The 14,006-nt window shown below is 36.5% G+C and overlaps 2 protein-coding genes across 2 annotated transcripts in view; one reads left to right on the top strand and one right to left on the bottom strand.

The window, feature by feature from the left end:
• The window catches only part of LOC137408416 (polyphosphoinositide phosphatase-like), a 37,374-nt gene extending 23,956 nt beyond the window's left edge, over positions 1-13,418 (top strand). The window contains exons 13-20 of the mRNA XM_068094943.1: positions 2,012-2,207; positions 5,346-5,571; positions 6,456-6,579; positions 10,338-10,649; positions 11,611-11,779; positions 12,508-12,587; positions 12,991-13,071; positions 13,241-13,418. Of these exons, the coding sequence (XP_067951044.1) occupies positions 2,012-2,207; positions 5,346-5,571; positions 6,456-6,579; positions 10,338-10,649; positions 11,611-11,779; positions 12,508-12,587; positions 12,991-13,071; positions 13,241-13,418 (1,366 nt within the window). The remainder of the gene's footprint in view (positions 1-2,011; positions 2,208-5,345; positions 5,572-6,455; positions 6,580-10,337; positions 10,650-11,610; positions 11,780-12,507; positions 12,588-12,990; positions 13,072-13,240) is intronic.
• Positions 7,888-10,109, bottom strand: LOC137410664 (coagulation factor V-like). Its single transcript, XM_068096126.1, has 2 exons — positions 9,977-10,109; positions 7,888-9,032 (listed from the first exon to the last, which is right to left on the bottom strand). Exons 1-2 carry the CDS (start codon positions 10,107-10,109, stop codon positions 7,888-7,890), a joined length of 1,278 nt encoding a protein of 425 aa, XP_067952227.1.
• Positions 13,419-14,006: the final 588 nt, after the last annotated feature.

Below are 14,006 nucleotides of genomic sequence, written 5' to 3'. Positions count from 1 at the left end.
ATGTGTATAATAATTATGTATATGTATATATCAGGGATTAGGTTTAGTATTTATATTAATGTATCAACGTATATTAGGCCTAGGAACCAATATTACATGTTTTGCTATTGCTCACACAGCAAAGTTCACACTCTTACATAATTGTGGCCTGAGGTGGGAATATTGTTAGTGCTTTATTTCTTATGCAAGAGGTCAAACAGTTCATATTTTAAACGCATTTCCTGAAAAGTTGTGTTTAAATATGAACACTTCACCGGTATTACCAGCCATGCGGTCAGCTCTTGTCACACATGGTTGTTGCTGTCCACTCTGGCCATATCATATTCCTTAATTTACATCTTAGATAAACACGTAACTCTGCTACAGATAAGTTGTTGCTACCGGCATTCTGCGTTTCAAGATAATCAAATTTATCAACTAGCTGAAGGGGTAGTCATACACTGTGTTTCCAGGATTCTAATAGGTTTGGAGTTGCTTCCACTCTGAATCATATTAACAGTAAAATCCAAACGCATTTGACGTCGTTTCGCTTCGCTAAATTTTTGCGAAGATATATTCTCTGTGAAAGTACATCGACATCATAGAAAAGCTCACTGCTGATGGATCCGAATCGATAATACTCGACTTAACTCTTTCTAGTGGTAGTAAAAAAGTTTCATCACACTTCAAAATTTGCGATCAGACATCCTGGCTTATTTAGCTCAACTAGTTGACTAGCATGAATTGAAAAGTGATCGTGACATGAAAGTGAGTCTACCTTGACAAGTTTTGTTTTCAGTGATATGTCACGAATCTTGGAAAGATCTATAGCGTAACTCTAATTTTGTTGAAACGGATGAATGTGAGTTCATCGGCAGCGGGCAACTCCGAACCCATTCAAAGCATGGAAGCGCAATCATAGTCCACTGGTTTAGCTGCAATACGCAGTATGATTTAAACCATAACTGTCACGTACAACTTTTATCATGTTTTCTAGGTAAATCAGACACGCTGATTCCGATTTTGTACTCAAAATAAAGATTAGTCCACTAACCTTCAAAGTCATTTAGGCTTTTTTAAAGCGTTTCAATATCCGTTTCAAAAACAACACAATCGGCATTACAAGCTCCGCCCATAAATATGTGACGAAACCTAGCTTTTTCAGGAGCGGAAGTTGGGAATGTTTAGTCCGATTTAGAATAATAGAGATGGGTGTCTTAAAACTCATTATTATCTAAATCCAGCCTGTAAAATAGTTTCAGTTTTTTATGAAAGGTATATAAACTATTTAAAATTGCTCGCAGCATGTTACATGACGTTTAAATGGGCTGGACGTCGAGAAAAATGAGCTCAAAAAGCGCGGTTTTATCACGAGCTAGCGTTGTTATTGCGCTTTTTAAATATGCAATGCTAAATAGCTTATCTACCTTTCAGAAAAGACTGATATTATTTTTAAGGCTGAATTTAGATATTAATGGATTTTAAAACACCCATATCTATTGTTCTAAATCAGTCTAAACATCCCTACGTAACTTCTGTTCCTAAAAAGCTAGGTTACGTCAAGTATTTATGGGCGGAGCTTGTTATGCCGGATCGTGTTGTTTTCGAGACCGATATTAAAACGCTATAAAAAGTTCTTCATTACTCTGAAAGTTAGTGGCCTAATCTTTATTTTGATTACAAAATCGGAATCAGCATGTCTGATTTACTTAGTAAATATGATAAAAGTTGTTCGTGGCAGTTATGGTTTAACACCGCCGCAGGACAATGAAGTTACACAACAACCTTGCTGTTCCCAGTAATGCTAATCAGCTCTGCTTTTATCTCATCTGTTTTGCCCTCACGCTCCTGAATTTGCACCGTTTTGAAATTGAGTTACTGGTTTCCCTCGAATTGCGCAAGGCACCTCATGTCAATTCCTTCACCTCTAGCACTCCATAACAATAACAATGGTGTCAAATGTTAGTACGTATTAGATGAGAAACTGACTGCCTGCGCTAGCGAGACCCACCCGCTCGTGTCTATCATTTAGGAAGGGAGCCAATGTCCTCGCCCACTTGGATGACATCTCGGAGAGTTGCATTAAAAGAACAGGCTTCTATGTAAGCAATTGCCTTGGCTATGCAGACCGTAAGCAGCACGGAGTCATCCGCACAAACTGTGTAGATTGCTTGGACAGAACCAACACTGCTCAGTTCTCTGTAGGGAAGCATGCCCTTGGCCATCAGGTTAAAGTTCCTTCTTATGCCTTTCCAAAAACTTTTATAATGATCTTGGAACATTTCATGTAGCTTAACGTTTTGTCATAGAGCTATCCGTCATAGATTAATCCTTCATAGAGTTATCCACCATAGAATTATCCATCATATATTGGTCCATCATAGATTTATTCATCATAGAGTTATCAATCATAGAATTATCAATATTGGAGCTATATATAGCAGACATGCTCAACCTAACAATATTCTCCATTGTTCTCCTTCACAGAGCTACTAATCATTCAGTTTTGTATCATAGAGTATTATATAATAGTTGTCTATGGTAAAGCTGAATATCAATAGTAGTTCCTTTGCATGCCCTACAGTAATTTACTATGATTGAGTAACAGCATAGTCATCTACCTCTTAGAGGGTAACCATTAGCTACAGTGTAGTTTATGGTGTAATTTCTGTCAGAATGTGGTCTGCCACAGAAAGATATCTTTCAGACACAATATACACATAGATGATCCCTCTACCCAGAATACTTCAGCACATGCTGGAACGTTAAAGCCAGCTGATCTACTATGTTATTAACTACTCAGTCTTAGCAATTCACATTGTAGCAGTACAAATATGAATTTTAAGTAGACAAATCATCTTGACACATGTGGTATTGGTGTCTAACACTTCAATGGAAACACTTCAAATATGCAATTTATGCTTGAAATGGTGAAATTAACTGTTTATATTTAATGTTTAAACTGTTAGCAATTCATGTTTAAATTTTCTTCTAGCATTGTATCTGTTTCATGTTTGGTAAGAAATCTTTGTAGCTATTTCTGCCAGCTTATTTTGACGGGGAAAAAATAACTATCACCGGTGAAATGCATCGCCGATGTGTAGTGTAGATATTTCTTATGTGTATACACAGAGGCGCGTTGCATTAAACTGCGTCATGGTGATAAATTCATTAACCAATGAGAATTGGTCTCAGTCTTGCGGAGGCCATGACGTTGTTGATAAACTTTTCATTAGTATATTTATTATACTGATACTTATAAATAGTATATTTATTATATATATGTTGTATGTAGTGTACGCATTTATTTGCAGTATATTTATTATTTAATATATTTAATAATATAATATTTTGTAGCAATAATTCTGTGCAGCTAGGTGCATTGTTGGATGTTTGCTAAAATAGCTGCAATTTAACTATGAAAACAGGCAAGTACAAACATACTTGAGGTTCATGACATAAATTAAACTTCAGAAAAAAAACTGAATTTTGACTGGTTTAATTTAGTAAAGAATTATCAAAAAGCTTCATGAAAAGTTCCTATTTACACCAGTAGGCCCTGTATATTTGTTACAAATGAGAATATTTGGTTCATATAAAAATATTTGTTTCTTCAAAGCCAGTTGTTGTTATAGTAGTGCAACAGCGAGTCTTGTATGTAACCAGCTTGCCCTGGAAATACTGCGATGGAATCGAAATTATGTTTGTTGGTATCTACTATTTTCGACAGGCACAGATGTGTCAGTTTTATCTCTTCCGACATAGTCCAAAATGATCGTTTTGACACGACGTAGCAACAGTGTGTTGTTGACGCCGTACATGTTATCGGTGTGTCCTCATCTAATTGGTATTCTAACTACAGTTCATCCAAATGAATTAGTATAAAGTGTAAGCGATGCGTCCTACTTATTAGACAAGGGCGTCTATCTTAGTGTGGGGCAGTTTTCTTGCTTTTGAGTTTTTGTTTTGATGGTGAATGTATTCAGTGAATCGTTACGTATGCTGATGTGTCGGTGACAGACACTTGTCAGTGTTTGTCACATTTACTGGCAACAGAGAGCAATCAAATTAAGTAGATAGTCTTTTAATTTGTAAACATTGCAATAGTTCTATTTGTACCTTGTGACTATGTTCCATGCCTTTCTTGCATTGCTTTCTCTCTGGGCCAAATTTGTTTAGAGCGCTTCTAGGGCAACGTTTCTGAGCAACTCCGTGTGAGAAGGGAAAAGTGGTATTCACCATTGCTCTTTAATTTATAAGGCAATTTTGCTGACAATCACATAGGTTTTCAATCACTGTTTCCACGCTTCGAATGCGTTCAGAGTTGCTAGCTGCCGACGAATTTGTACCTACCGTTTTAACGACTCGCGGTTGCACTTTATAGGGCTTTCCAAGATTCGCGATGTATCCATCAAGACAAAACTTGTTAGAGTAGACTCACTTTTTGTGTCAAGGTTAATTTTCAATTCATGCGTAATCAACGAGTTTCACTAGCTAAGCGGGGATGCCTGATCGCAGTATATCACAATGCTGATTGTTTTTACCTCCAACAGGGGAGGGTTTGCCGAGTATTATCGATTCAGATCCATCAGAGCGTTTCTAGGATGTCAAATAGTACTCTCTCAACGGATGCTTTTACACAAATCTAGCGAAGTGAAATGGAAATGAATGCGTTGAACTCTGTCTGTTGAACGTTGTTCAGTTTTTACCGTTTCTATGATTCGGAATGGAGGCAACTCCAAACATACTCAAAGCATGGAAGCATAGCGTATTTGTAATCGGGAGTGAGCTACTGACTCCCCAGAAACCAAAACAAATAGGGTAGTAAATATAATACCACTTTGTTAGTGTGATAGAACTAGCTAATATTTACAGTAAGTATAGACACATTTCATCGGTTTGGTTGTTTAGAGTGTTCATACTAGTTACTGCTTTGTAAGATTTTCTTGATTGGTGATACGAGCAGCGATCTAGTAGTTAGTGGCCTCAGGTGTACCTTGTATAACAGTAAGTATATAGGCTGACTGTTTTATCTCTGTTTACTTGTTTTATGATAAAATTACTACTGTATCAAATCATTAGCTTTAGCAAACAAGCCTCAGAATATAACTAAAGATGGGTTGTGGCAGGTAATGACCCTATATTTTACATGTATGTTTAGTGAATTTTAATAGTTTCATGCGCTATGGTACTGTATGGTTAGTGAACTGTTTTAATGGTTTAAACAGTCAGGGAAGCGGTTGGAGAAGCTAACATATATTTAAGATCAAAGATGCTTTTTTCACCCCATACCCAATGTCTGTCTGTTGTGGGAGAATGATCTCATGCATGCCTGTCATTGAGCATTGTTTCTATCTTTTTTATAGCTGCATGCACTTGGAGTAACACCCAGCACTGAGCTCTTCTTTGACACGGACTGTGTGAGCATGCTGGAGGCACTTTACGAGGACCAGGGGGACACAATTGCTCTACAGTATGGCGGTTCCAACTTGGTGCACCGAGTTCAGTCATACAGGAAGACTGACCTGCTCTCAGCTCATTCAAATGATATCCTGCAGACGCTCGCTAGATACTACAAGAATTCCTTTTCTGGTACTCAGGCTATTTATAGGTTTCTTCTGAAACAACAAGCTGTGTAAGAGTTTTGCTCTTCAACTAAGTGCTTGTTGCTTTTCACTGTGGTTAGCGAAACCATACGCAAAGTTGGCATTCCGCAAATTGCGTTGCGACATTCATAATCTCTATTGTATTGGCAATATACCATACTGTAAATTATGGGAGGCACTGCGCACCTTTGTGACAGTTCATTAGTCTTAGGAATCACTGATCAACTAGGAAGGAGTTTAAATGATGGCCACAGAATACCTACTAGCACAACCAGAAAGCTTTGAAAGACTGTGATGGAAATAAAGCATTAGTGAAAAAGGCACAAATAAAGGTTTTGTTTGCCTTGAAAGTTGTGTCTAGATTATAGGAAAAGGTTTGCTCCATTTTGCAAATCAATCTCTTGCTGCATGTCCCTTGTACTGCATTTTACTGAAAGTATATGACAGTTTTGTTGCTAGAGAGATCCAAATGGTTGTACATACTCACCGTTGTGATGAAGGATGGAGTGTCATTCATAGAGTTTATGCTATATTTACAGACGCCATAAATGAGAACAAGATGAAAACTATTAAAATATTTTTACTAAAATATTGGAACATTTTTTCATGGTGAATTTATAGAAATTTTAAATCTCTATGTTACTCTGCAAACGGCATGCATGGACAGGCAGAACACTAAGTGCAGTGTGTATTATTGTATGTCTCTGGTCATGGCTACTGGTGGAACTAAAGGCATGAATCGCTCAATGTTTTCTTCTTTTCACAACTAATTTTGATTCAAGTTAATATGACTAACCTCTGCAAAGCAGATTTTCCAGGAAGAATTGTTGAATGTTTACAGAGACAACACACTTTTTTGCGCCTTTTCAGACAGTGAGAAACAGCAAGCATACAACGTTTTCCTTGGAATCTATAGACCGTTTAGAGAAACTATTGCATTGTGGGACCTGCCAACTGACTATTATCTTCATAACCGGACTCCACCAGCCAAAGTGTATGTTCTTCAAACATATTAAAGCCATCACCAACATTTTAAACCTTGTCAGTTATGTATGATCAACAAACAAACGCATCACTGCAGTTGTCTATAGATATTCACTGCTTTACTTATATCAGCCTTGCTGACTAGCTGAAGTACAATAGCATCCCGTTATGTTTGTGTGTTGTTTAAGCAATGGCGTCACAGAACAGTTTTTTTCGTTGGTTCTGACCGGAATCGCGAAACGAACGAAAAACACAGAATTATTTGGCCGAAATTCACAGAATTGTCAGAGCTGTGCATGCACACCGAAATGGTCGACGAAATGCTTTTAATTGGCTAAACAAATTATTAGCGAGCATGATTCTAGCAGCTTTCACAATTTATATAGTCCAAGAAATGTATTACGACACCCAATAAAAGTACCAGTGCAATTCAACATAGTACATACGATGCAACTGCTTAAATTGTATTTACTATGGCGAATTACTTTAGTATTTTGCTTGCGTGTCGCGTTGTGTGCTTCGGACTATATAAATTACAAAAGCTGCTAGAATCATGCTCGCTAATAATTTGTTTAGCCAATTAAAAGCATTTCGTCGATGATTTCGGTGTGTTTGCACAGCTCTGACAATTCTGTGAATTTCGGCCAAACAATTCTGTATTTTCTCGTTCATTTTGTGATTTTGGTCAGAACAAACGAAAAAATCGCTACATGTGGCCGTACCTTTAGAAGTTGTTTGTCATATTTCCACTGAGTTAACCTTGAACACCTTGATGACCTTGCCCAAATCCACAGTTTTAGGCAGCTTCTCTAGGTACTCAGTCTGAAGTTACGAGAATGTATGGCATGCATCAGCATGTAGTCTTGTCATAATTCCACTCATCACTATGATAGACTGGTCAAACAGACAGCTCAAATTGTGCAGCATGGGATTGCGCTGATCTTTTTACCACAGCTGGCTTGATCTGTCAGTTTACATCCGAAGCCTGACATGATATAAATGATGAGCTGGCATACATATCAGTGGTTGAAAATATCTTTCATACATGAATATCAATACATTTGAGCAGTAATAGTTTAATACTCCACAAATAATCAGAATGTCTTGTCTCCATTAAAGTTGAATAGTAATTTGGTATCAGGTTGTAGGTGATACTCAACTGGTGATGCCTGCTGATAGGCATACCAGCTAGTGAAAATGGTCAATTGAAAGGCAATCAGAAATTAGATAGTGTCTAGTAGCATAGTTTAACATAATTGAAAAGTTTGGAACTAGGCCAAGCTGAATATGAGCAGTATGCAGAACAGTGATTCGGCGATCATGCATTCTTTTGCATAATGCCTAGGGAATCTCTGCATAGTAACATAGACTTTGGCTTGGTATCTTCAATAAGACTACTATGAGAGTACTCCGTGATATGAGTAGTATGAGAGTACTCCGTAATAAGATTAGTATGAGAGTACTCTGTAATAAGAGTAGTATGAGAGTACTCTGTAATAAGAGTAGTATGAGAGTACTCCGTAATAAGAGTAGTATGAGAGTACTCTGTAATAAGAGTAATACGAGAGTACTCTGTAATAAGTGTAGTATGAGAGTACTCTGTAATAAGAGTAGTATGAGAGTACTCTGTAATAAGAGTAGCATGAGAGTACTCTGTAATAAGAGTAGTATGAGAGTACTCTGTTATAAGAGTAGTATGAGAGTACTCTGTAATAAGAGTAGTATGAGAGTACTCTGTTATAAGAGTAGTATGAGAGTACTCTGTTATAAGAGTAGTATGAGAGTACTCTGTAATAAGAGTAGTATGAGAGTACTCTGTAATAAGAGTAGTATGAGAGTACTCTGTTATAAGAGTAGTATGAGAGTACTCTGTTATAAGAGTAGTATGAGAGTACTCTGTAATAAGAGTAGTATGAGAGTACTCTGTAATAAGAGTAGTATGAGAGTACTCTGTAATAAGAGTAGCATGAGAGTACTCTGTAATAAGAGTAGTATGAGAGTACTCTGTTATAAGAGTAGTATGAGAGTACTCTGTAATAAGAGTAGTATGAGAGTACTCTGTAATAAGAGTAGTATGAGAGTACTCTGTAATAAGAGTAGTATGAGAGTACTCTGTAATAAGAGTAGTATGAGAGTACTCTGTAATAAGAGTAGTATGAGAGTACTCTGTTATAAGAGTAGTATGAGAGTACTCTGTAATAAGTGTAGTATGAGAGTACTCTGTAATAAGAGTAGTATGAGAGTACTCTGTAATAAGAGTAGTATGAGAGTACTCTGTTATAAGAGTAGTATGAGAGTACTCTGTTATAAGAGTAGTATGAGAGTACTCTGTAATAAGAGTAGTATGAGAGTACTCTGTTATAAGAGTAGTATGAGAGTACTCTGTAATAAGAGTAGTATGAGAGTACTCTGTTATAAGAGTAGTATGAGAGTACTCTGTTATAAGAGTAGTATGAGAGTACTCTGTAATAAGAGTAGTATGAGAGTACTCTGTTATAAAAGTAGTATGAGAGTACTCTGTAATAAGAGTAGTATGAGAGTACTCTGTTATAAGAGTAGTATGAGAGTACTCTGTAATAAGAGTAGTATGAGAGTACTCTGTTATAAGAGTAGTATGAGAGTACTCTGTAATAAGAGTAGTATGAGAGTACTCTGTAATAAGAGTAATATGAGAGTACTCTGTAATAAGTGTAGTATGAGAGTACTCTGTAATAAGAGTAGTATGAGAGTACTCTGTAATAAGAGTAGTATGAGAGTACTCTGTTATAAGAGTAGTATGAGAGTACTCTGTAATAAGAGTAATATGAGAGTACTCTGTAATAAGTGTAGTATGAGAGTACTCTGTAATAAGAGTAGTATGAGAGTACTCTGTAATAAGAGTAGTATGAGAGTACTCTGTAATACGAGTAGTATGAGAGTACTCTGTAATAAGTGTAGTATGAAAGTACTCTGTTATAAGAGTAGTATGAGAGTACTCTGTTATAAGAGTAGTATGAGAGTACTCTGTAATAAGAGTAGTATGAGAGTACTCTGTAATAAGAGTAATATGAGAGTACTCTGTAATAAGAGTAGTATGAGAGTACTCTGTTATAAGAGTAGTATGAGAGTACTCTGTAATAAGAGTAGTATGAGAGTACTCTGTAATAAGAGTAATATGAGAGTACTCTGTAATAAGTGTAGTATGAGAGTACTCTGTAATAAGAGTAGTATGAGAGTACTCTGTAATAAGAGTAGTATGAGAGTACTCTGTTATAAGAGTAGTATGAGAGTACTCTGTAATAAGAGTAATATGAGAGTACTCTGTAATAAGAGTAATATGGGAGTACTCTGTAATAAGAGTAGTATGAGAGTACTCTGTAATAAGAGTAGTATGAGAGTACTCTGTAATAAGAGTAGTGTGAGAGTACGTTGTAATAAGAGTCGTATGTGAGTGATACTGCTGTGTACATCCTGTGCGTGTTGTTTCTCTACTATCAGTTTCTTCATCCAGAACGTAACACGCACAGACGTCAGCTGTCTTTCAGCCGCTTTCAGGCACATTAAAGCTCAGCTTTAGCATGTTCATCATAGTTTTCAGCTATCATTTATCAATCCAGCCCACTACGTTATTCTATTTCGCTTTGAGAAGAAGCTTTCACGGCGTTAAAATATCTTCATTGCTCTTCGTAAACAATTTGTTTGTTTCGCGTATAAACTGTCTGTATTTGGCTTGGTGCACGAGTCATGTGCATATGTTATGCTGATAAGCTTCTGCTTTGTCTGTTTTAGAGACTACTGCCAGTGGGTTGCTCAGAAAGTGATTGCCTGTCTTCCTCAGCCTTTTAATGAAGTAGAAAAAGAGTTACACATAGTTCATAGAGAAGCCCATTTTTCAATAAGGCTAGGCTTCAATTCAGTATATAGAGTCATGGAGCTGACTCTATTTGACAGCCTCTTCTACATGACTATACGCAATTCCATCAAATCCTTCATGTCTAAATCAATTCCGATCGACTATGACAAACATGCCCTGAGCCCATTTGAGGTGCGAAAAACTGTTCGATGGACGCAGTTACTCAACACAACTCAGACGACTCCCAGGTAAAAACGCTCGCTTTAATAATTAAATTGTCCTGGCTTGTATTTATTTCTTGATATTTCCTTATACTCATATTTTTTATACTTATCTCTTTATATTTTAAATCTTTACAAATCGTACATCTATGGCACCACGATGATAATGAATAACTCCGCAAACTTTCATCTAATGGTAATCACTCAATATTCTGCATTACTTTCCTCTTTTTCTTCTAAGTAGTCTTGAATTTAATATCTCGAAAAAATGTGTAACCACTTATTTCAAGCACTGTACAAGGGTTTTAAAACTTGAATTATAGAGTAAAGAAGTACTGCTGGTAAGAGTCGGTGTATGCTTATTGCTATGTAGTGCAAATGGGCCCATCACCAATACTAGCTAGCCTTTTGAGGTACTTTTGCAGACGTTTTGCCGTGTCATCAATCATGGCATGTCATATACTCTCTCATTTATTATCTTTCAAAATGGTTGAGTTTAAATTACTGTCACATCATTTGTTTGTGCTAATATTTTGGTTTAGCGTCACCATAAATAGGTATGTATTAGATTCAGCTATTGCACAGTGAGATTTGAATTGAGATTGCATGCTTTTTCCGATTAAAACATAATTAAATTGTTCTTTAAGGATCATTTCTCATTTGCAACGCATCTTCTGGCTGGTACAATGAGAAAAATACTGTTGAGATAGTGCAGCATGCTTGATTAGCCACAATGCTAGTATCAAAAGCACGAGTACATTTTATCCACACTAGTAATAATTATGGGCTAGCTTAAACCATATAGAGTTATTTCCTCTTGTCTAGTGAGGGCCTCAACTCCTACATAAAGAAATGCATGTCTTATTTGAATGCGCTTGAACTCTTCAACCTTTTCAGCTCTATACATTCATCAATTATATAATAAATTAGGCCTTGTTTAATGTTTCTCTGATTACCAGTGGTGTGGAATGTTATTTTGTGTTCATAGTGGTCAGTCGAAGGACATGGGGAACAGCATTTTCCATACAGGCACCACTACTGAAGACCCTGACTCCAGCAGCAGTGAAGAGTCTGACATCGAATGCAAGCTCACATCCGATGATGAAGTGTCGAAAAAAGATGAAATAAGAGAGCCTCCAGCTAAGATTACGTTTCACGTAACACAGTTTTTAATCTATTTCATACTCTTGAGGATCAGAGCGCATTAATTGTTAAAGCCATAGATATAATAAACTATTATTATATCTATGGTTAAAGCTATTACATATTTGATGAAAGGAGTGTTAGTTAGTTGGGATAATCATTACTAACTAGAAATAATATGTGTTGGTTAAGGATCATGTCTGAGCTAACATACATCTTCTTTCACTCCCTTCCATTCACTCATTCTAATATTCTATTTCTAAGCAGGAAACTGAATAGTTACTCATGTATTTGTGGATATTACAGCCTAAATATGAAAAAAAACACAATTATAATTGTATGATAAAACGCGCCGATTAGGAACGATAAACCATTTACCTGAAAACCATAAGCTATTATAGGCCAGTTTTTTCTATTTTGGCAGACACATTGCTGAGGTGGTTATGGAGTAGCTTGTTGTACCAGGATAATGGCACATTTGAGGAATGTAAAGCAGGCACATTGAGGGTGTTGGGAATGTAATCAGCTAATTAATCCACATGCTCATGGTATCAAACACTACTTCGGAATACACTTTACTACTAAGAATACTACTACTTTACAATACACTAACAATACACTAGTATCTTCTCCTTCTTTACTACTAAGAATACTACTACTTTACAATACACTAACAATACACTAGTATCTTCTCTTCCTTAGGTATTTTGTTTGAATTTGTTTTGACCGAGTTTGATTTTAGGAACTAATGGAGAATCCATTCTCAACATATGGAGTTGACAGTGATTACGTATGCCCTGCGAATATCAAAATGTACAAGCAGTGAGTTTTACTGTATGTGATTATCTTGTTTATAATAAGGTTTTTGCTTGTTTATTGTCATATGATATAGAAAGTCTGAAGACTTTATGGTATTGTCAGGTGATGTGGTTGCGCGCCCTCACAAATGCCGGGTGCAGTTCTGATATCTTATAAGATTTTCTCCCACAAATGATTGCCACGTTTTTCTAGGTGTAGGTAGCTTACGTTCGTAAGTGCCAAATAGCATTGATGTAAGCAATAACAATTTGTCATTACACTCCCATGTCCTGAAAATATGTGCATTAGTGTGTGCTATTTGTTACCCACCTTTACTCAATAGCATACGTATACTGCATACGCACGTTTTAACTTGTGTGCTTGTGATTTAGCGCGCTGCATAGAGCTATTTATCGTACATTTGTAGCTATGAAAAGTTCTACAATCAAGTCACACAACCACCAGATTATACAAACCAGAAATCAGGCTTTACTCCACAGATTATGATGTGAGTTAGGCATTATAATTTAACCAGATTTGAACTGGTGTATTACATAAAACGATTGTTGCGTGTCCATGAGCTTCTGCGTGTGGAAACTAGTGCCAGCATCTACATGAGTTGCTCAGATCATAACAGCGCGTACAACATCACTGTCGACACTGATATATATTTTTAGAAGTCAGAAAAGCATACTTCCTTTGGATTCCGAATATGAAGCTACACCTCCTAGTGTTAACAAGGAGACCAAGTGTTTCTACAAATATGTCGTCACTGTAGGTCTGCATGGCACATGCAAAATCTCTCCAGCGAGCCAAGCAACATACCACCAATATGTCCAGCAACTGCACCAATGAACCTATTGGCATCCATTCCTTTCAATTTGATATTTTGTAGCTTACATATTTGTGCACATTCTAAAAATTATGAATTATTCACTTTGCAAATTGAACTAGCAGATTAAGCAACAATCCTACATGTATTCTACTATAATGAAACCTTTTTCTGCATTTTTGGCGAGTTCCTAGTTTATTGCAGCTAATTCTTTTGTCATATATCCTTTACTAAGACATCTGATTGTCTATTGGTGCGATATAGATCATGTATTATTATGCCACGTTTTAATACGAACAGCCACAAGCAGTTAAACATGACAAATAAAACTCTGTGTAAGACACAACCTTAACTTGAAATAGACTATTAAGAAACTGAGCGCATATTCTAGAGATACTCGACTAGTAATTTGGAATAAGCTAGAGCAGTCTACTCGCAGTTGCAATTGGCATATTGTGAGAGAAGACGCGTTAGCAGTCACACTGTAAATTCTTTTTTGGCAAAAAGGGCATCACTTTCAATGTTTTGTCCATTCTGCCTGATTCGAATGGTGAAAGTAAAGTTAATACACAGGAGAGTATTTCGGATCATCGAAAGAACGTATACAATAT

The sequence above is a fragment of the Watersipora subatra genome, chromosome 1 (assembly GCF_963576615.1).
Source record: "Watersipora subatra chromosome 1, tzWatSuba1.1, whole genome shotgun sequence".
NCBI classification, from domain to species: domain Eukaryota; kingdom Metazoa; phylum Bryozoa; class Gymnolaemata; order Cheilostomatida; family Watersiporidae; genus Watersipora; species Watersipora subatra.
Note: the sequence above shows the minus strand (reverse complement) of the source record. Positions and strands in the feature narration are given on the sequence as shown.